General features: G+C 39.5%; 1 protein-coding gene across 1 annotated transcript in view; it reads right to left on the minus strand.

The window, feature by feature from the left end:
• DNAH6 (dynein axonemal heavy chain 6) overlaps positions 1–21,789 on the minus strand; it is a 349,864-nt gene that overhangs the window by 235,056 nt on the left and 93,019 nt on the right. The window contains exons 13-18 of the mRNA XM_004388248.1: positions 21,386–21,537; positions 15,898–16,050; positions 10,621–10,872; positions 7,491–7,619; positions 5,427–5,540; positions 3,612–3,755 (exon numbers count right to left, since the gene is read on the minus strand). Coding sequence (XP_004388305.1) covers positions 3,612–3,755; positions 5,427–5,540; positions 7,491–7,619; positions 10,621–10,872; positions 15,898–16,050; positions 21,386–21,537 — 944 coding nt within the window. The remainder of the gene's footprint in view (positions 1–3,611; positions 3,756–5,426; positions 5,541–7,490; positions 7,620–10,620; positions 10,873–15,897; positions 16,051–21,385; positions 21,538–21,789) is intronic.

Consider the following 21,789-nt stretch of genomic DNA (forward strand, 5'->3'; position numbering starts at 1 on the left):
CTGAGGTTCACCCTTCGTCCAGAGATTAGACAGGCCCATGAAACAAAACAAGACTAAAGGGGAACACCAGCATAGATCCTTGTGAGTTTCACAGGAGATGGACAAGGTTTTTAAGAATTTTATGTCAGCAAAACACTGCCAGCTCAGACTGAAGGGGACAGAAATAGGATGAAATGAAGAAAAAAAGACTCTGAGGGCAGAGCCATGGGTGCAGAAGCAGAGGCCAGAGAGGATGGGGCTGTTGCTGCTGAGGGCCTAGGGGGCTGGGCTGTACACCTGGAGGATAGAGTTTTGAGCCACAGAGGATTATTCTTAGGCCTTGAAACCAAATAGAATTTGACCTGCTGGGTTTTGGACTTGCTTGGAATCAGTGACCCCTTTATTCCTTCCAATTGCTCCCATTTGGAATGGGAATGTCTATCCCATGCCTGTTCCACGCCTGCACTTTGGAAGCAGATAACTTATTTTCTAGCTTCACAGGTCCACAGATGGAGAGGAATTTTGCCCCAGGATGGATGATACCCAGAGTGTCACACATACCTGACGTAGATGATGGGATTTAGAACTTTTTGATTTGATGTTTAGATGAGATTTTGGATTTAGAGTTAATGCTGGAATAGGCTGTCTTTTGGGGATGTTGGGATGAGGTGAATGTATTTTACATGTGGGATGAACATAAATTTTGGGAGCCAGAGTGCAGACGGTATTGAGCTGAATATTGTCCTTCCCAAATTCATGTCCACAGGGAAGCTAGAATATGATCTTATTTGGAAATAGGGTCTTTGAAGATGTAATTAGTTACGATGAAGCTATACTCTAAATCCAATGACTAGTGTCTTTATAAGGAGAGGAGAGGATGCACCAAAAGACACATAGAAGAGAAAACATGTCAAGACAGAGGCAGAGATTTGAGGGATGTTTCTACAAGCCAAGGAATGCCAAGGATTTCTGGCAATCATCAAAAGCTGGGAGAGAGGCATGGAACACTTTCTCTTACAGAGTCTCCAGAAGGAATCAACCTTGGTGACACCTTGATTTCAGATGTCTGATATGTAAGAGAATAACTTTCTGTTGTTTTAAGCCACCAAGTTTGTAGTAATTTGTTATGGTAGCTCTAAGAAACTAACACACTCCCCATTCCTCCTTCCCCACAGTCCCTGGTAAGCACTAATCTACTTTCTGTGTCTATGGATTTCCCTATTCTGGACATTTCACATGAATGAAATCATCTGTATTAGTTTTATAGGGCTGCCGTGACAAAATACTCAAAATTGGGTAGCTTATAAGAGCAGTTCTGGAGGCTAGGCGTCTGGATTCAAGAGTATTCGCAAGGTCATGATGTCTCTGTCTACTCTAAGGGAAAATCCTTCCTTGTCTATTCCAGCTTCTGGTAGCTCCAGGCATTTCTTGGCTTGCATCTTCAAGTAGATGTCTTCTCCATGTCTCTGAGTCTCTTCTCTTTTATAAGAGCCCACTATAATTGGATTAGGACTCACTTTACTCTGATATGACCTCATGTTAACTGAATACTCTTCATAGATCCTCTTTCCAAATAAGGTCACATTCTCAGGTACCAGAATTTAGGACTTCAACATATTTTGAGGGTGGGGGGGCACAACTAAATCCATAAAATATACTATGTGGCCTTTTGTGACTGGCTTCTTTCACTTGGCATAATATTTTCTAGGTTCATTTATGTTGTAGAATGTATCTATACTTCATTTCTTTATATATATATACATGCATATATTATAGACATAAAATATTTCATTGTATGGAGATACCACATTTTGTTTATCCATTCATAAGTTGATGGACATTTGTTTTGTTTTGTTTTTTTCCCATTTTGGCTATTATTAATAATGCTTCTATGAACATTCATGTACAAGTTTTTGTGTGAATATATGTTTACATTTCTCTTGGTTATATACCTAGGAGTGGAATTACTCAGTAATATGGAGCCCTGGTGGTGTAGTGGTTAAGAGGTTGGCTGCTAACCAAAAGGTCAGCAGTTCAAATCCACCAGCTGCTCCTTGGAAACCCTGTGGTGCATTTCACTCTGTCCTAAAAGGTTGCTACGAGTTGGAATCGACTCGATGGCAACGAGTTTTGTTTGTTTTTGTTTTTTATGGTAACTCTATGTTTAACATTTTGGGAAACTGTTTTCCAACGTGGCTGTACCAGTTTACATTCTCACCAGCAATGTATGAGGATTTCAATTTCTCCAGATCTTCACCAACACTTATTATTATCTGTCTTTTTGATCATAGCCATCCTAGTGGGTATGAAGTAATATCTCATTGTGGTTTTGATTTACACTTTCCTGATAACTAATGATGTTCAGAATCTTTTTATGTGTCTTCTTTGGGGAAATGTCTATTCAAATATTTTGCCCATTTTTAAGGATTATCTGTCATTTTATTTTTGAGTTACAAAAGTATGTCATATATTCTAGGTATAAGTACATGGATGGAGCTTAAATGAATTTTGCTAAGTGAAAGAAGAAAGACCCAAAAGGCTGCATATTGTATGATTCCATTAATATCATATTCTGTAAAAAGGTAAAACTATAGGGACGCAAAACAGACAATGGTTGTCAGGGGCTAGGGTGGGAGGAGGGGCTGACTACAAAAGACAGTACAAAGGAAGTTTTGGGGTGATAAAACTGTTCCATATGCTACTGTTGTGTTGGATACATGACTCAACCCATTTGTCAAACCCCACAGAACTGTATATCATGAAGAGTGACTTCTGCTGTATGAAAACTAAAAAAAAAAAAAAAATCAACCAGGGTTTTGGGACAACCTAAGATGCAACGCAGGCTGTGAGAAATAACCACAATCGTGGTGACAATCATATGACATAACCACACTAACGATGATGAAGAAGAAAGAGGATGACCCCAATCACTTCGGAAAACAGTGTTTTGACTAGATATTATAAGTTTAAAGGTAAAATAAAAACAAAACAAAACAAAAAGCCTGTATAAGAACAGTCAAGGTGGTAAATATGCTTCTCATTCTGCCTGAAGCTTTGCTTTCTTTTCCCACCTATGTCTTCTTTCGGTCATTTATCTCATCTCTTAAAAAAAATTCTAATGCAAACTGGTTAAAAGGATACAGTCATTTCCCTTTTCCTTTCCATTTTAAGCACTGGCTCAGCGGTGCTCAGTTTGAAAGAGACAGTCCTGCACACCTACTGTCCGGCTTCCCAACCTTTTTCACATTATGGCACACCGGGACAATGGCAATATTTGCACGATGCAGTGCTATAAATGGACAAAGCTGCCCTAGCCTCATCAGGCTTCCTCGGGGTTGAGGGGTAAGTTCCTCAGCACATCTACTACTCATTCCTGCACCATCTGCCCTCTCACCACTTGGGAGCTCTTACTCTGAATGGCCCTTCTTACCAAGGTGTTCAACTGCATGATTTGGCCAGTTGAAGGTAGGGATACAGCCTGTGCATCTTCAAAAACTGAATTTGTATATTTTTTTCTTTTCTCTGCAAAGCAGCTTAACTTAAATAGGGAGGAATTCCTGACTTTTGTTTCATTAGCATCAAGTTATAACCAGCAGACCTAGAGTTTCTGAAATAATTTCTACTGATCTTACCTTTTCTTTCATTTTTTCCACCTTATGTTTGAGCTGGGGCACTACATTGTTGGGTGGCAAGCCTTTTTCCAACTGAGCCACAAATTTGGCATATTTAGTAACCTGGGAGTTTAGCATTTCTGGATCCAGGCAGTCAAATTTGGACTGTGAAAATTTTAAAAAAAGAAGTTAAGACATATGATAAAAGGTAAGCTTGAATTAGTAACCATATTTTATTTTAGTCAGATTTTCCTAGTAAATAAATTGTTAATCCAAGTCATTTCTATACTTTTGGAAATGAAATTACTAATATTATATCAGGCACCTGCTTTTTATTCTTCTCATGTTGTCTCCCACATCATCAGATGTAATATCGCGTTCCCTGTAGTTTACTCCTGAGGGCCAACACTCTTAAAGTCTTCTAAGGAGACAACTCGTTTTTACTTTAGCTAGGTAGAAATTTCTAATCCAGTAGTCTCCTTTTATTTGATTAGGTATACCTTTAATACAAATGTTTTTAAAGATGTCCCCCAACATATGCTTATATATCTATAAATGCATTTATTAATTATATAAACATATTGTTGTTAGCTGCCAAAGAATCAATTCCAACTTACAGTGACTCCAGTGTTACAGAGTAGATCTGCTCCGTAGGGCTTTCAAGGCTGTGACCTTTTGGAAGCAGATCACCAGACCTGTCTTCCGGGGTGCCTCTGGGTGGGTGTGAACCACCAACCTTTTGGCTAGGTGCACATATCTATTGACATGTCAGATAGTCATATGAACTTAGGGCAATAGGAAATTTGTCAACCTTCTGCCCCAATAGGTCTTCTTGTACATTTCCTATGGTGAATGCACTCCAATTTGGAAGTCACTGCTCTAATTTACAGTAGTAATCAGAAAACTCTCTAAGCTTCTTCCTTACTTTTCAGGAGCATTTTCTACTTCTGAGACAAGTCACAAATGACTTAGATGAGAGCCCTTAAAATTCTCTGGTATTATAGCCAGTATTTATTTGTTTTCTGTTTTCCCCACTAAAAAATAAATTCCATAAAGGTTTGACCTTTGTTCTTCTTATTCTCCAATGGTATCCCCAGCCCATAGAACATTACCTGGGAATTCCTGTGTCATTGTTGTGTAATCTAGCTATCTGACTTCTAAAATTATGTGCAAAACAATATTTGTGAAATTGATGATATTTCCAACATGTCAATATTATACCTGAAAGTATGGGGGGCATCCTATTCTATCTCCTACAGGATTGGCCCTAATTATGGTTTGAATATAAGGGTAGAGCCTAGAAATCAAACTCTGTGGTGGCTGTTGGTGCTTGGCTCCCTAATTAAGCAAGTTTATTATTGAGTTCTCAAGGAAAGATCATAGATCTCATCACTGTAATTCTGTTCTATCACAGTGAATTAAGTGGTCTCCTTTTATAAATGACAGCAAGAACAGAAACCTAAGGTGTGTGGATCACAGATAGAATTCTACAATCCTCAAGAATACTTGGGTGTATCATGACAACATTGTGTTGAAAAACCACAAAGTAGTTAAATGTCATACAGTGAAGTCCTCTGATACTTCCTTTGCTTAGCCTTATCAAATGGAGGACCCAAGAAGCCTGCCTTATGATAATACATTCTGCTCTGCAGCAAACAGTGACAGAAGGACCTTTGTGCATTTCACTGAAAAGCTGATAATAATTCACATAAAATTATAACATAGCATATTTCACCGAAATTAGGCATATACCAAATTGTTAAAAGTTATAATTTATATTAGGATTTTAATTTTAATGAATACAAAAATGATTTAAGAATTGAGTCATTTTTCTACCTTTAACCATTCTTCTTGGAGTTTATCCCATTCAGAGAAAGAATCCCACAGCAATTGTTTGAGCTTCAATTCGGCACAAACTTCTTCCAAAGCCTCAAACTTGGATACTTCTACCTTTAAAGACATAATAACCAAAATACATTATTTAGTTTTCAGATATAAAGATCTTATGTTATCCTCCTATTAGTAATTCTTGCTCAGTGACTTGGTAGAATGTTGGTCCTAAGTGGGAAAAGAAAAGGAGCGATAGAAACAAATGAGGGGAAAAAAAAACCTACATATATTATAATTTCTTTTTGAGTAAAAAATATAACTCCTTAAGAACTTAAATATTCTCTGAGGACATAAATAATTTAAGTGTATTATGGGAATTCCACCTCAAGTTGGATCATGCATGCACATATAGGCCTGGCCTATTTTGGAAAACAGATGAGTCTTCAGAGGCACAATTTCCTTTAAGGCTTGTGTGCTTGAACGATGGAAGAGGGTGAAGATGTCTGTGTAGTAGTTGGTGATGGGGGTGGGGCTGGAGAGATTTATGATGGAGAGGATAGCCTGGTTTCGTACCTCTTCCTAATCCCATGGCCTGTATCTGAACCTTGTGGAGAGAAAGGTTGCAATCTAAAAAAGCCATTTTCCTGAGACGATTTGAAGACTGCCTTAGCTGGGAGGTGGGGAAACCTTTGAGAAGCTGGTTGCACAGAATTGTGAGGACTGTGATACATTAGAGTTTTGACATTAGAGATTTAGCCCTAAGTCTTCGCTCAAGAGTTAGACACAATTCCATGATCTAGGCCTGTTAGGCTTCCATCCTCTCCCCCAGATAGTTGGGCGCTACAGAAGGAAACTTCGATCTGAGACGATCATGAAAGAATCAGTTCAGTACAGACATGGAGCGGAGAAGAGAGGGGGGCACATTCCTTTGTTTCAGGCTCTGGCTCAAGCAACGCTATTCTTTCTGATCCATTAAGTGCCCACCTGTTAGCTGTAAATTTTTATCAAGCAGTTTTTCCTCCGTACCCTCCCTACTGCACACTTTCCTGTCTTGTAAGTCAATTAACTCAACCTGGGAACAGTTTGAACCCTGGTTCTCTCACACACAACCTCCTGCCTCAAGCATTGTACCAGCTGCACTGCCGGTGTGAACTCATTATTTTGCAGATTTCTCTTCCCAGCCCTGGGATTTCAGTGGACAGCTCCTCAAGCACTCTGGGGCCATCCAGCTGGGGCTCTGGAAGAGAGTGGTGCATTCCCATACCAGGTCGAGGCACACTGCTCTGAGACTTTTGGGGAAACTAACAACACCTTCCTCATTGCTAGTGGCTCCCTGGCTTTGACCCTAGGAATATTCTCTTTTCTTGTTAGTCTCTAAAAGTTGTCCAGAACACTTGCATCCCTCCCCACTTTCTCCTCATTTTTATAAGGCACATCTTTCAGTCTGTCCAACCTGCCCTTTTGGCCCATCTATCTCCTGAATTAGCTGAAGATCGCTTCTTTCATCAAACCGGTACATCAAACCTGGGTAAATCATGCACTATTTGTGGATTCATGGCACACACATGAATATAAAGGAATCTTGAATCTTACATAAGAAAGAACCAAAAAAACTCTTTGCTGTCGAGTCGATTCCTACTCATAGTGACCCTGTAGGACAGAGTAGAACTGCCCCATAGGGTTTCCGAGGAGTTCCTGGTGGGTTCAAACTGCCGATTTTTTGGTTAGCAGCCACAGGTCTTAACCACTACACCACCAGGGTTTCCTAAGAAAGAACAGAGGGGCTTTAATTGACCACATTTAAAAATTCACATACATTTTAATGTAGAAATTACAGTGTCTGATCTGAGAGTTTTCAATAATTCACAATTACTTTTTAATAAGAAATATGCACAAATCTTTAAACACATTAAAGGCAGGGAACACGTCATATATTGTGTTTCACACTGTTCCTAGCACAGTGACTAGCACATAGGTGTCCAGCACTGAATATGGACAGTCACAGTGCTGAAAGTGGATTCCACTTTCTATGCACACATTTTAAAAACAGATGTGTAAGGCTCTCATTACCTTAAAATTCTTCTGATAGGATTTGTACTGAAAAGCACGTTTTTGTAGATCATCTATAACTAATTGCAGATCATTCAACATTAACTTTATTTTGGATTGGTCAGTGGTAATATCCAAAATCTGTGGATCCTGTAAAATTAAAATAGTCTTTGGTTAGTAATTCCTACTTTTTGATGTAGACTAATTAAATTAAATGAATTAATAAACAATTTCAAAAAAATATTTTCCCCAATTCTCCTTTCACTCTTTTTTTTTTTTTTAATATGTTAACATGTTTGCTTTTCCTGAATTTTAAAGCAGTGTATGCCATAAAAAAATACAGAAATGTATAAAGAAGTGACCTGGGGATAACAATGTTTTTAAATAGTACCTAATGTGTTTTCTGTCACCTGCTTTCATTGCCTACATTCCTTCAACCAGCATGACTTCAGGGAAGGAGAAGTGAAGGTAATAGGGAAGAGAAGGAAGAAGATATTATATACGGAAAATTTCCATTTTACAAAAAGGGGAAGTGGGAAGTCCTTTGAATTCTGAGAGGGAGGAAGAGAGAAAATGAAGAATGAATGGCCAGACATAAGTTTCCTGGATGACCTGCTGGGGTTGAAACCTCAGTGAATGGGAATGGAATGGTTCTGGAGGAAAGCAGAAACACCTAATTATGTCTCGGAGAATCTGACAAAATTGGAGGAATCAGATTATTACAGCCATAGTTTGGGAAGACCAATTATTCCATCCCTGGTTCACTATGGCCCTGCATTCAAAATGGCAACATGCGCTAGATGATTCTGGAAGTAAGAACTGCAGAAAGAACACGTGTGTGTGTGTGTGTGTGTGTGTGTGTGTGTGTGTGTGTGTGTGTGTGTGTGTGTACACATACCTAAGACCAGACGAGGTCTGAGGTCAGGATGTGAAAGCCCCAGACCACGTGATACTACAAGCTATTGGCAGGAGTGATGGATTGCAACAGGGGCTAGCGTGGTGCCTAAAGAACCAAGAAGGACCCTTAGTGAACAACTACCTGGGGCACCCAGATGCAGACCAGCCAAACTGCACTGGAGGCCGCTCTGATCCAGAGGGCAGACTGAGGACCACATGCCCCTCCCCTCCATCAACCGTGAGGCAATGCAAGCTACCCCTGATGGGGCAGGAGTGGGAAGAGCTGGTAGCAAAGGTGGTGAAATCTCTTAAGGGCAAAGAAATGACCCATAGGGAGTTCAGATTTTGAACTGAATTAAACTATCCAAAACAGACCAAGTTAGACTGAAAGAGACATTTTCATTACATTTTCTGAAATGCATTATCATCAATTGTCAAATTTGGGTTTTTCTCTGCTACTCGCCTGATCAGCAGGAGTCGGGGTCTTAACAGCAAGATGGTATAATTTATGGAAAGAATAAAGAAATTCTTTGCTTAAGGACGATAGTAAATTAAGTTCAAATCCTCTATAGAAGTACTTGTCATCCCACCATGTAGAGAGAACCTCTGCTATTACTTCTGTGTATGTGCATCATGCTTTTTAAAATGTGTGATTACACATAAAGCACTTGCTGGTACTTTATGCTTTCTCTAGTGATCTAGCTATACACATATACATTATTCTTAAACAAAAAATAATTAGTCACACTTTTTAGTAGTGTATGTAATACATTATATAGTACGGCAGTTAATAGCAGACTATTAATGGCTAGACGCAGACTGCCTAAGCTTGAAGCCTGGCTCCTCCATTTATTACCTGTGTGACGCTGCGCAAGTTACTTAACCTTCCTGTACTTTAGTTTCCTTCTCTATGAAGTGTGAATAACAAAACCTCACATGCGTTCTGAGAAGTAAATGAGTTACAACATGCATACATACAGAAGAATGTTCCTAGAAGCACTGTTTATAATTGCCTCAAACTGTAAATAATCCCATTGTCCATCAACCATGCAATGGTTAAGTAAATTGTGGCATACAATGAAATACTATACAGCAACAAAAAGGATAGACTATATACATCCACACGCAGTGACATGGATGATGCTTAGGAATATAAAAAACAAAATAAAGGACATACTGTATCATTCTATTTCATTGAAGTTCAAAAACAGGCAAAACTAATTTGTGGTATCAGAATTTAGGGTAGTTGGGTTCCAACTGTTGACCTTTCAGTTACAAGCTGAGTGCTTTAACCATTGCATCACCGGGCGACTTCTATGACACTAGTAATGCTATAGTTCTTGACCTGAGTAGTAGGTATATGGATTTGTTCACTTTCTGATAATTCACTGAGTTGTAGAGTTATGTATAGTTATGTACAGTTTTCTCTGTGAGAAAAATAAAAAACTCTAATACAAAAGTAAAACCAATGCCAAGACCTTAAAACAGTACTTGACACAGTAAGCACACAAGAAACGTAAGTTATTATGTTTCCATGTGAATCCATAGAAATATATATTGTAATTTTTAATGTCTGCATCATAGTCCTTTGAATGGATATACCCTAGCACATTTTATTAATTCTCTGTTGATGGACACTGAGTTTGTTTCCAATTTTTCTACTTAATTATAAATTTACATAGTTTTATAGTTCTGCACTAAGATTTAACGTTAATAGTAAAATAATAGATGATTACAAAATCATATTTTCATGTATGTTTCAGGTAAGAATCACCCAGATGTCTATTCTAAATTCTTTGAAAAAAAATTCCCATGTCTTTTCTATAATAAAATTGGTGCGTTAACCAACTATTCTTCATTACCATTTATCAATTTGTACTCTGCCTCTTTCCAAAGGAGAATTTTCAAATATTGTGGCTAAACAAACTTAAAATTTGTGACAATAGCTATAAAGTGTGCTGGCAAGTTGTAAAAATGTTCATTTCAAAATAATAAATAACAACCCAGGAGGAATATAATTCAATACGACATGTGTATTTTACTTGCAAGGGTCTGGAATCTATTTTGTACTTAAAGAGAGGTTCAGAAATGCTTCCAATTTTCAATAGCAGCTCAAAGACATTGTTAATTGTTTAGAATGAAACCATAAAAACAAAAGCTAAATCAGATTGAAAATCAAATATGCTCCTTAAATGGTTTAATAAAACATAACAGTAAAACTTTACACAGATTTTTCAGTCCTGCTATCGCTTACCTGGGCTTGCAGCTTTACTTCGTTCACTTCATTGTTTAGCTCTTCAAGATCTCTACCCAAATGCAGACAAAATTGCTTGATGCTTGTATCTCTATCACCCACTGATTTATCAATGGCATTTCGAACAGCAATAATGGATGGCTTCATAGTTGCAAAAACAGCAAAGTCTTCAGGAGGTGTAGGCACCTGATATTGCTCAATAAGCTTGTACATTCGAACCACTATGTTAGCTTCTTCTTCAAGGCTTTCGATCTAAATAGAAACATTGGTTGCTTGTTAAATGCAGCAGAGCCCTATCATATGCTTTACGTTTTTTGTTTTGTTTTTGCTTTTTTAATAGGAAAAGGTCACTGTGCATCATGAACATTAAGCTGTGAAAAGTGAGCACACGAGGAGGGCGTTTAACGTTATAATCAAATCGGCTGAAGCCTGCTGGATGGCAAGTATAGTCATCGCTGCGATACAGGTAATCAGGTTCAGGAGGTAAGGTGTTCAGAGCTGAGCACAGTTAGTATTACTCTTACGTTTATTTTTCTTTTTCTCTCTGTCTCGTTTTTTGTTCTGTAGTAGGATTAAACAGTGCCAATATTTAGAATTTTCAGAGACAACAAGGGCTGGGAGGATAAGAGTGGTTGTGGTTCAGCTGTAACATCTGAGCCTCAAGGAATGTGCTGAGCAGTGATGGTCCCAGAGCAGCCCCGAGGTGTGGGTGGGCCATGTTCCTCACTGCGCAGTTAAGAACCCAGATCTATGGTTGCTTCAGAGAATCTGCAGCTTCTCAGTATCCTTTCATAAATTCTTTTACTAAACCCAACTGACTTCTAAACATCTTCACTTTGACAGACACTTATACTGGACACTGTATTTCTTGTCTCTCCTAATTTTCTGCCAACTGACTCCCTAATTTGGGGGGACACCCCCACTGCCACATGGTTAGAGAGGGAGCGGCCATGTGTATACAACTTGGTCAAGCCTGCTGGCCATAAGCTGAACCAAGCAGCATCAAACTGCGACAGAGATGACCTCGCTCAGTCCTGATTCCTCTCTTACACCTGGGAAAAGTTAGCCTCTGTAGCTGTTGGCAGAGGCCATTTGCTTTCCCGTGCAAACAAAACGTAGGTTCTCAACATGAGAACATGCCGGCAGAGAAGCTTTCAGGGAAACGGTTCTCCACCTCTAGCTTGCCTGACAATCACCTGGAAAGCTTATTAAAAACAGACTGCTGAGCTCCTCCTCAGTTTCTGATTCAGCAGGTCTGGGGTGGGGCCCAAGAATTTACGTTCTAACAAGTTCCCAGGTGATGCCGATGCTGCTGGTTTGGGGACCACTCTTGGAGAACTAATGTTCTAGAGAAGAGCAGAGATGAGAGATAGAGAGGCATTTTTGGTTTCTTCATGCTGCTCTAGTCCCTACTTCCTGTCCTTTCTGGCTCTATCCATGCCTTTGAATTCCAGATACCCCTGTAACCTTACAATAAATCTTCTCATTTTTCTAAGCTACCTATGTGAGTTTTTGCTTCTTTCAATCAAAACTGTCCTAACATCTCAAACCAAACTATAAAGAGAACTAATTCTCCCTCCATCAAGATCTGTTCATCTTCCTGTATTTCCTGTAACTGGGGTATGCATAGGTCCAGGTTTCTCTGGAAGTGTCCTGGTTTATACTTACTGTCCTGGCATAATGATTAAGAGTGCCTCTTCCACTCTCAAAAATATCCTGGTCAGACAAGGAATTATGTGGCCTGCCCTACCTATGCTGTTTAATGGTATCACTATCTACCCATCCCTTTTAGTTTATTTTTTTTTTATTGTGCTTTAAGTGAAAGTTTACAGCTGAAGTTAATTTCTCATTCAAAAATTTATACACATTGTTTTGTGACATTAGTTGCAATCCCCACAATGTGACAGCACACTCCCCCTTTCCACCCTGGGTTCCCTGTGTCCGTTCTATCAGTTCCTATCCTTTCCTGCCTTTTCATCCTGCTTTTGGATAGAATCTGCCCATTTGGTCTCGTAAAGACACCTGTCTCACTTATCTACTGCTGCTATAACAGAAATACTATAAATGGATGGCTTTAACAAACAGAAGTTTATTCTCTCACAATTCAGGAGGTTAGAATTCTGAATTCACAGCACCAGTTCTAGGAAAAGGCTTTCTCTGTCTGTTGGCTCTGGGGGAAGGTCCTTGTCATCAATTTTCCCTGGTCTAGGAGCTTCTCAGCGCAGAGACCCCAGGTCAAAAGGACGCACTCTGCTTCCAACTCTGCTTTCTTGGTGGTAGGAGGTCCCCTTGTCTCTCTGCTCACTTCTCTCTTTTATATCTCAAAAGATTGACTCAATATACACCCTACTTTTGTAGATTGAGTCCTGCCTCATTAACATAACTGCCTCTAATCCTGCCTCATTAACATCATAGAGGTAGGATTTACAACACATAGGAAAATCACATCAGATGACAGAATGGTGGACAATCACACAATACTGGGAATCATGGCCCAGCGAAGTCGACATGAGTTTTTGGGGGACACAATTCAATCTATAACAATACCTAAGAGTCATCTTGGACTCTTCTTGCTGCCCCTCTCATTCAATTGTCCACTAAGTCCTTTAAATTTTACTTCCTTAACATCTCTATAATCCATTCCCTCTGTCCTATTCTTGACGATACTACTTTACTTATCATTCATCAGCTTTTTCCACCAAACACAGTTTCTCCATAGCATACCAAGTGCCATGTTGTGTTCATGTCATGCTGCCACATGTCTTTGTACATGATTTTCCCTCTCCCTGGAATGCCTACCCGAACGTCTGGATGTACCTCACAACATGACTTAAATACTCCACCCTCTGCAAAGCCTGCTGTGGCCAATGGCAAGGTTCACCACAAATGCCCTAGTCTTATAACAGTATCTTGTACTTATCCCCATTATTATACTAATCACATTATAATAATTGTCTGCTTTCATTCTAGACTATGAGCTCCTTGAAAACAGGCTTACTCATTGTTGTAATGCTTGCACCCTGCTTAGAAGGTGCTCATTAAGTTTGCTGAATGAATGGATCAAGTTCTAAGACAAGTCACTCGTGTGCAGAGCAGTTCCTTAGGGAAGCTGCTACCCCAACACACCACCCAGCAATGCAAAGACAACCTCATGGGACACAGTCTGGGTTTTCTGCATGGCACATTGACTCTCTTGCTCTGGAACCACAAGGTGACAGTAGTCTATCCTTCACAACTGTTGAGTACAATGTGGGTCTTACCTTCCTGTCACAGTTTACAGGACAGGGAGGGTACCTGCATCAATTTACTAGACATTTAGAATTGATATTGGAAGAAAGAGATTCTCTCTCTCTCTCGGTGGCTGGCTAGACTTGCAATGTGTAACTTGGAGCTGCTGGTGGCTACGTTTCTGCTGTTAGATGAAGCAACAGAAACAGCTCATCTGCAGAGGGAGAGGACAAGAGCAAAGCAGTCAGTCAGAGAGATGCAGAGAGGAGAGATGAAAGAGAGGTCTACCTGGGGTTCCTACAGCCTCCCCATTCCTGGTTCTAGTCAGTTCCAAAGTCTAGTTATATTCTTGACTGGGGATTCCATGAAACACCCTTAAACCTTTAAATAGGGTCTCCGTTTTAGCCAAGCTAGCTTAAGTGAATTTTGGTTATTTGTTCAAAAAGTTTTAATAGATACAAATAATATTAAATGCTTGTTATCTTTAGAGCCCTGAGATGACATATAAACAAACCTGAGAAAAAAATCTATAACTATCTGCCCTTTTGAGAAGGTCCTGTTCTTGAAATGAGAAGCAAAGTTGTTACTTTTGTAGGCATGTGAAACAGCCTTCATTATTAACTGTGTTAACAATATATAACAGACTATCCAGTTGTTAATTACTTGTTTCATTCAGTTTATGTTTTTTTATTTGCAACATTTCTTCAATTTCCAGATATTTAAGAAAATAATTTATCTCTATTTCAAATGTTGATGCCAGACTGATATGAGTGAAAGCTTGTGAATAACTGACTACTGAAGCCAAATACTACATTGCCTGCCACAGGAAGAGCCTGAGAGGAGGGAACCAAGAGTTTCCAGACAGAAAGAAGCAAGGGAGATGAAGGAGAGAGAGAGAGTGTGTGTGTGTGAGAGAGAGAGAATGTGTGCGTGTGTGTGTGTGAGAAAGAGAATGTGTGTGTGCGTGAGAGAATGTGTGCGTGAGAGAGAATGTGTGTGTGTGTGAGAGAATGTGTACGTGTGTGAGAGTATGTGTGCGTGTGTGTGAGAGAATGTGTGCGTGTGTGTGTGAGAGAGAGAATGTGTGCGTGTGTGTGTGAGAGAATGTGTGTGTGAGAGAATGTGCGTGTGTGTGAGAGAATGTGTGCATGTGTGAGAGAATGTGTACGTGTGTGAGAGAGAGAATGTGAGAGAATGTGTGTGTATGTGAGAATGTGTGTGTGTGAGAGAATGTGTGCGTGTGTGTGTGAGAGAATGTGTGCGTGTGTGTGAGAGAGAATGTGTGCATGTGAGAGAATGTGTGCATGTGTGTGAGAGAGAATGTGTGCGTGTGTGTGTGAGAATGTGTGCGTGTGTGTGTGTGTGAGAGAGAGAATGTGTGTGTGTGTGAGAGAATGTGTGCGTGTGTGTGTGTGTGAGAGAGAGAGAGAGACAGAGACCTGATCACATCATTTATGCCATTTGAATCCTTGAATCTACTCTTCTCTGCCCCACAACTTCTCCACTTAGGGCAGTGTAAGTTGGGGTTCTTTCATTTGTAAGAGAAAGGATCCTGACTATTACATGGATACAGATCGAGGATCAAAGACATCCATTATAACTAATATCTAGATTCCAATTCGATTATCATTTACTACATGCAGTGAGCTGTAGTTGAGCCGTGGGCTTTGTGGTCACGGAGATCTACATTTAAATTCCATTTCTACCACATACAAGCTCTGTGATCTTGGGCAACATAGCCTGTTTTAGCCCTTGTTTCCTCATCTGCAGAATGAGGATAAATATTACCCATACTTCTCAAATTTTTGTGAGGATTAAAAATGTAATGCATGTAAAAAATTTAGTACAACTACTGACTTGTACTAAGTTTGATAAATGTTAGCCTGTCATTATACAGTGACACAGGGTATCTATTAACTTGGTTTGAAAAGGTTTCTGACATTTTGGCAGTCATTGCCTGATCTTCTGTCCCTCACTCTTTCTTGTCATATATCTCCCTTATCTAGCATTACATCTGGAAATCTGAGTTACATAGTATCGCCAACTCACCCTTTCCTGAATTTCATCAAGAAATACTAAGCTATTAACATATTCTATGGTGGTAGTTGGAACAAACTCAAGTTTATACTCTGCATCTTGTGCCTCAGAAATAATGGCGTCCACTTTTTTCTTGCTTTGGCGAGGAAGCATAAAATTTAGCACCTATGAAAAACAAACAAAAAAAACCATGATTTATAAATACTTGACTATTTCCCTTTTAGTATATATTTTATATACATCCTAATTGGACATTTGTTAAATCAGGAGGCACTGGAAGCAGCAGCGTATATTAAGGGACTTTTTTTTTTTTTTCTCATTAAGTCACTGCTAGTCAAATGTTTCCAGAACAAAATGGATAGGCTGCACAGCTTATTAAAAGTTTGCCTAAATGGCCTGATCTCTTTAAGTACCCTTCCTGCTTCTTGTACTGTATCTACGTACACTGTGGTAGCCTCCCGGCATTCATCCCACTTCTTCCTTGTTGGTTGGTAGCCATGTGGTTTGAGGGAATATGACCTCAATTTGTTTCAGAAACAAGGATGGAGTCTGATCTCTAGGTAAATATAAGCATGGCTTCCTCATATCCTAAACACGAGCATGGTTTAGGGTTGACCTCTGACCTAAGTTAGTCCAATCAGATAGATGCCCAAGGCTTTTGTTTAATTCTGAAGGAGAATTGTGTGTTCAGAATCCCAATCTCCCTTTCTTTCTCTCTCTGTTTATGAACAAGGATATAATTAGCCTAGGGAGGTGTTTGAGTATGGGCCATTATGAATTAATATGTCTCAGCTCTAAATCCACTTTTCATTGCCTGCTCTACCCATAAAAACCCATTGCCCTTGAGTTGATTCCAACACATACTGACCCTATAGGACAGAGTAGAGCTGCCCCAAAGGGTTTCCAAGGAGCAGCTGGTAGATTTGAACTGCCAACCTTTTTGGTTAGCAACTGAAGCTCTTAACCACTGTGCCACCAGGGCTCCTGCCTGCTCTGGGCCCTTTAAATATTATTTCTTTCTCAGCTGTCAGTAGACGGCACTGGAGAGCCACTGCAGGAGAAAAGGGCTCCTTTTCCAGGTTCCGGTGTGCTTGTTTGGCAGGCTCCTGCAGTCCATATGGTTTCTCTAGTGCCAGGCTACAGCAGCAGAGGCCAGCAGCTTCCACCTGCACCCTGGATTTGGGTGGTTTTGTAGCAAAGTGCCTCCAGTGGGACAACTCCCTAGAGCAGCTTTCCTAGACACGCTGTTGTTGTTAGTTGCCATCAAGTTGGCTCTGACTCATGATGACTTTATGTATAACGGAATGAAACATTGCCTGGTCCTGCGCCGTGTTCATGATTGTTGGTATGTTTGAGCGTATCGTTGCAGCTAGTGTGTCAATCCATTGCATTGAGGGTTTCCCTTTCCTTCACTGATCCTCTACTTTACCAAACAAGAGGTCCTTTTCTTTCTTTCTTTTTTTCAATTGTGCTTTAGGTGAAAGTTTACAGAGCAGATTAGTTTCTCATTAAACAAACTGTTTTGTGACACTGGTTCCCAACCCACTGATGTGTCAACACTCTCCCATTCTCCACCCCGGGTTCCCTGTTTCCATTCATCCAGTTTTCCTGTCCCTTTCTGCCTTCTCATCTTTGCTTTTGGGCTGGTGTGCCCACTGAGTCTTGTATACAATGACTGAACTACAAAGAACATCCTCACGCGTGTTATCGTTTGCCCTATTGACCTGTCTAATGTTTGGCTGAAGGGTGAACCTCAGGGGTGAACCTCAGGAGTGACTTCACTACTGAGTTAAAAGGTGTCCAGGGGCCATACTCTTGGGGTTTCTCCAGTCTCTGTCAGACCAGCAAGTCTGGTCTTTTTTTTTGTGAATTTGAATTTTGTTCTACATTTTTCTCCAGCTCTGTCTGGGACCCTGTACTGTGATCCCTGTCAGAGCTGTCAGTGGTGGTATCCAGGCCCCATCTAGTTGTTCTGGGCTCAGTCTGGCAGAGGTTGTGGTATTTGTGGTCCTTTAGTCCTTTGGACTAATCTTTCCTTTGTGTCTTTGGTTTTCTTCATTTTCCTATGCTCCAGCTGGAATTGGACCAGTAGATGTATCTCAGATGGTGCTTGCAGGCTTTGAAGACCCCAGATGCTACTCACCACAATTGGATGTAGAACATTTTCTTTATAAACTATGCTATGCCAATTGAACTAGATGTCCCCTGAGACCATTGTCCCCAGGCCTCAGCCCAGTAATTCGGTCCCTCAGGGGGCTTGGATCTATCTATGAAGCTTCTATGACTTTGCCTTGGTGAAGTTATGTTGACTTCCTGAGTATTGTGTACTGTCTTACCCTTCATCAAAATTACTACTTATCTATTGTCTAGTTAGTGTTTTTCCCTCCACACTCTCCTCTCCCTCATAACCATCAAAGATTGCTTCATTCTGTGTATAAATCCTTTCTTGAGTTTTTATAATAGTGGTCTCATATAGTATTTGTCCTTTTGTGATTGACTTATTTCACTTAGCATAATGCCCTTCCAGATTCATCCATGTTGTCAGATATTTCCCAGATTCATCATTGTTCTTTATCATTGGGTAGTATTCCATTGCATGTATGTACCATAGTTTGTTTATCCATTCATCTGTTAATGGGCACTTAGCTTGTTTCCATCTTTTTGCTATTGTGAATAATGCTGTAGTTAACATGGGTGCGCATATGTCTATTTGTGTGACGGCTCTTCTTTATATATTCCCAGGAGTGGGATTGCTGCATCCTATGGTATCTCCATTTTTAGCTTTTTAAGGAAGCACCATATTGTTTTCCAAAATGGTTGTACCATTTTGCATTCCCACCAGCAGGGCATAAGAGTTCCAATCTCCCTGCAGCCTCTCCAACATTTGTTATTTCTGTTTTTTTGATTAGTGCCAGTAAGGAGGTTCTTTTATAGCGATTGCTCTTTCCTGAGAACGTGTCCAAAGTAAGCGAGTTGAAGTCTCGCCATCCTTACTTCTAAGGAACATTCTGGTTGTATTTCCTCTAAGACTGATTTGTTCATTCTTTTGACAGTCCATAGTATATTCCATATTTACCAACACCACAGTTTGAACTCATCAATTCTTCTGTCTTCCTTTTTCATTGTCCAACTTTCACTAGAGGGCGTATTTCCAAACAAGTTTTGCTGGTATGGCATCTCAGCTGCTTCTCTGCCATTCAGTGAGCCACTGCTGTTCCCTCTCCAACAAGGTCTAGATCTCAGCCACGGTAGTGATGATGGCCGCAGGGATTCTCCCTAGAGTGTTCTATCTCTGTCTTAGGGGTAGCAGATGTTCATCATATCTGGTACTCCTATATTCTTTAGAGTTCTCTTTACTTCTTACTAGCCAATCTCTAATTACTCCAATCTGCTATTATAGTTAATAATTCTTTACGTTAAACTTTCTTTCTTTAAGTTAATCTGTGTTCTGTCTCCTGATCTGAACCAGACTAATACAGTGTATATGGGGATGTGATGTAAAATATATTTCTTGTTGAGGTTGCAATTCCAAGAGTTTGAAAAATACTACTTTGGTTATACCAGGTATATAGTTGTTATTGTTGTTAGGTGCCGTCAAGTTGCTTCTGACTCATAGCAACCCTACGTACAACAGAACAAAACACTGCCCGGTCCTGCACCATCCTCATGATCATCGTTATGCTTGAGCCCAGTGTTGTAGCCACTGTGTTAATCCATCTCATTGAGGGTCCTCCTCTTTTTTGCTGACCCTCTGCTCTACCAAGCATGATGTTCTTCTCCAGGGACTGATCCCTCTTGATAACATGCCCAAAGTATATGAGACCAAGTCTCACCATTCTTGCTTCTAAGGAGCATTCTGGCTGTACTTCTTTCCAGACAAATTCGTTTGTTCTTCTGGCAGTCCACGGTATATTCAATATTCTTTGTCAACACCCATAATTCAAAGGCATCAATTCTTCTTTGGCCTTCCTTATTCATTGCCCAGCTTTCGCATGCATATGATGCAATTGAAAATACCATGGCTTGGGGCAGGGGCACCTTAGTCCTTAAAGTGACATCTTTGTTTTTTAACACTTTAAAGAGGTCTTTTGCAGGAGATTCACCCAGTGCAATGTGTTGTTTGATTGCTTGACTGCTGCTTCCATGGGCGTTGATTGTGGATTCAAGTAAAATGAAATCCTTGAAAATTTCAATCTTTTCTCCATTTATCATGATGTTGCTTATTGGTCCAGTTGTGAGGATTTTTGTTTTCTTTATATAGAGGTGAAATCCATAGAGAAGCAAGGTTGTGTCATCTGCATAACACGTGGGGGAAGTATATAGTAGAGCTAAAAAATGTTTATAAAAATTGAATTGAATTTACTCCAACCATATTTTTTCCCTTTTTTAGACAAGTGACTAAACAAAGCTTGAAAAGAAAGCCTAATGCCATACAACTAATCGGTGACAGCGCAGAGACTAGCACTCAGCTCTGCAGTATTTAATACAGTGCTTTGTCTTCTGTCTCTATACTAGAGTCAGCGAACATTTTCTGTGAAGAGTCTGATAGTAAATATTTTAGCTTTGCAGGCCATACAGTCTCTGTCTCAACTACAGGTAGACCTCAACTTATGATGGGGTTCCATTCCAACAACTCTGTAGTAAGTCGGTTCTGACATAAGTTGAACACCTCTTTTTTTTTTTTTTCTCATTATTATTGCTTTTTATTTATCAGTGTCTTTATAAACCCGATCTTTGGACATCTGCAATGAACATCTGAGAATGATAACATCAGCAAATTAATTGCTGCAACAGTGTATGTAGTACATATTACTAATGATAAGATATGGCGAAAAAAAAGACTGTCATAAGTGCAATTAGTTGTAACTTGAATACTTTGTAAGTCAGGGGTGAGAAAGTAGGCATAAACAATATATAGTAAAACCGTATACACAAAACAGGTGGCAGTCTGGAATGGACCTGTGGATCCCTGCTCTATGCCGCCGTCTCTCTGGAAGTATCTAAGAGACATGTATAATCTGGCTCCAAATAAAGACCTAAAAATTACTGTAGAACCAGTGCAAATTTCTCTAGCTTTAAAACTCACCAAAACATAATCAAACCTTCACAGGCAGTACCAGATCAGGTAACGATCCCCTAACTTGATCTCAGCATCTAGAATCAACCAGCATTCCCGAGGCCCAAATCCCATTAGGACACTGAGCTGTTACAGTGGGGTCTCTTTTGCAGAAAGCCTTGAAATATTCCAACAAAGGATAAAGGAGTGGAAGCAAGAGACTAATCTGAGGCCTGCAGTCCCCTGTCTTCCTTCATCTGAAAGCTGACTATGCTTGAGGCAGAAAGAAGAATATGGGACTTTTCCTAAAAATTAAAGAGGTTCAGTAGTCTTATGTTAATTTTAAATATTTTCAACACTAGAAAATATAGTTTTTTTTTGCAGTAAAAAATCATAAAATAATTGTAGAGACCATAATAAAATTTTTTTCTAGTTCATACCTACCTCTAAACATCGCAAAGGTGATGGAATTAATTTTTCTTTTAGCAGCTTAGTGTCAATGAGCAGCAATCCTACATTTCTGGTAGGTTTTAGAGCTACTGCATCCTTGTGCTGTCTGTGATACTTTTCCAGTTGTTCACTAAAGAATTTAACATCTGCATAATTTATATAAAGCATAAAATGCACTATATTAGATTTGAAAGGACCAATTACAAAATATATTAAAAATCACTGCATTAATAAATTTACACATGTATTTATAATGTTCCATGGATAGAGTACCTTGTATAACTTTAAAATGTTAATTCTGAATGCTTTATAATATTTTATTCTTATAATAAATGAATATTATTGTAATATCTCCTATTGAAAGAGAACAGATGAAAAAAACTTGTAATTGCATTAGA

This window comes from Trichechus manatus, unplaced genomic scaffold, assembly GCF_000243295.1.
Source record: "Trichechus manatus latirostris isolate Lorelei unplaced genomic scaffold, TriManLat1.0 scaffold00208, whole genome shotgun sequence".
Taxonomy (NCBI): domain Eukaryota; kingdom Metazoa; phylum Chordata; class Mammalia; order Sirenia; family Trichechidae; genus Trichechus; species Trichechus manatus.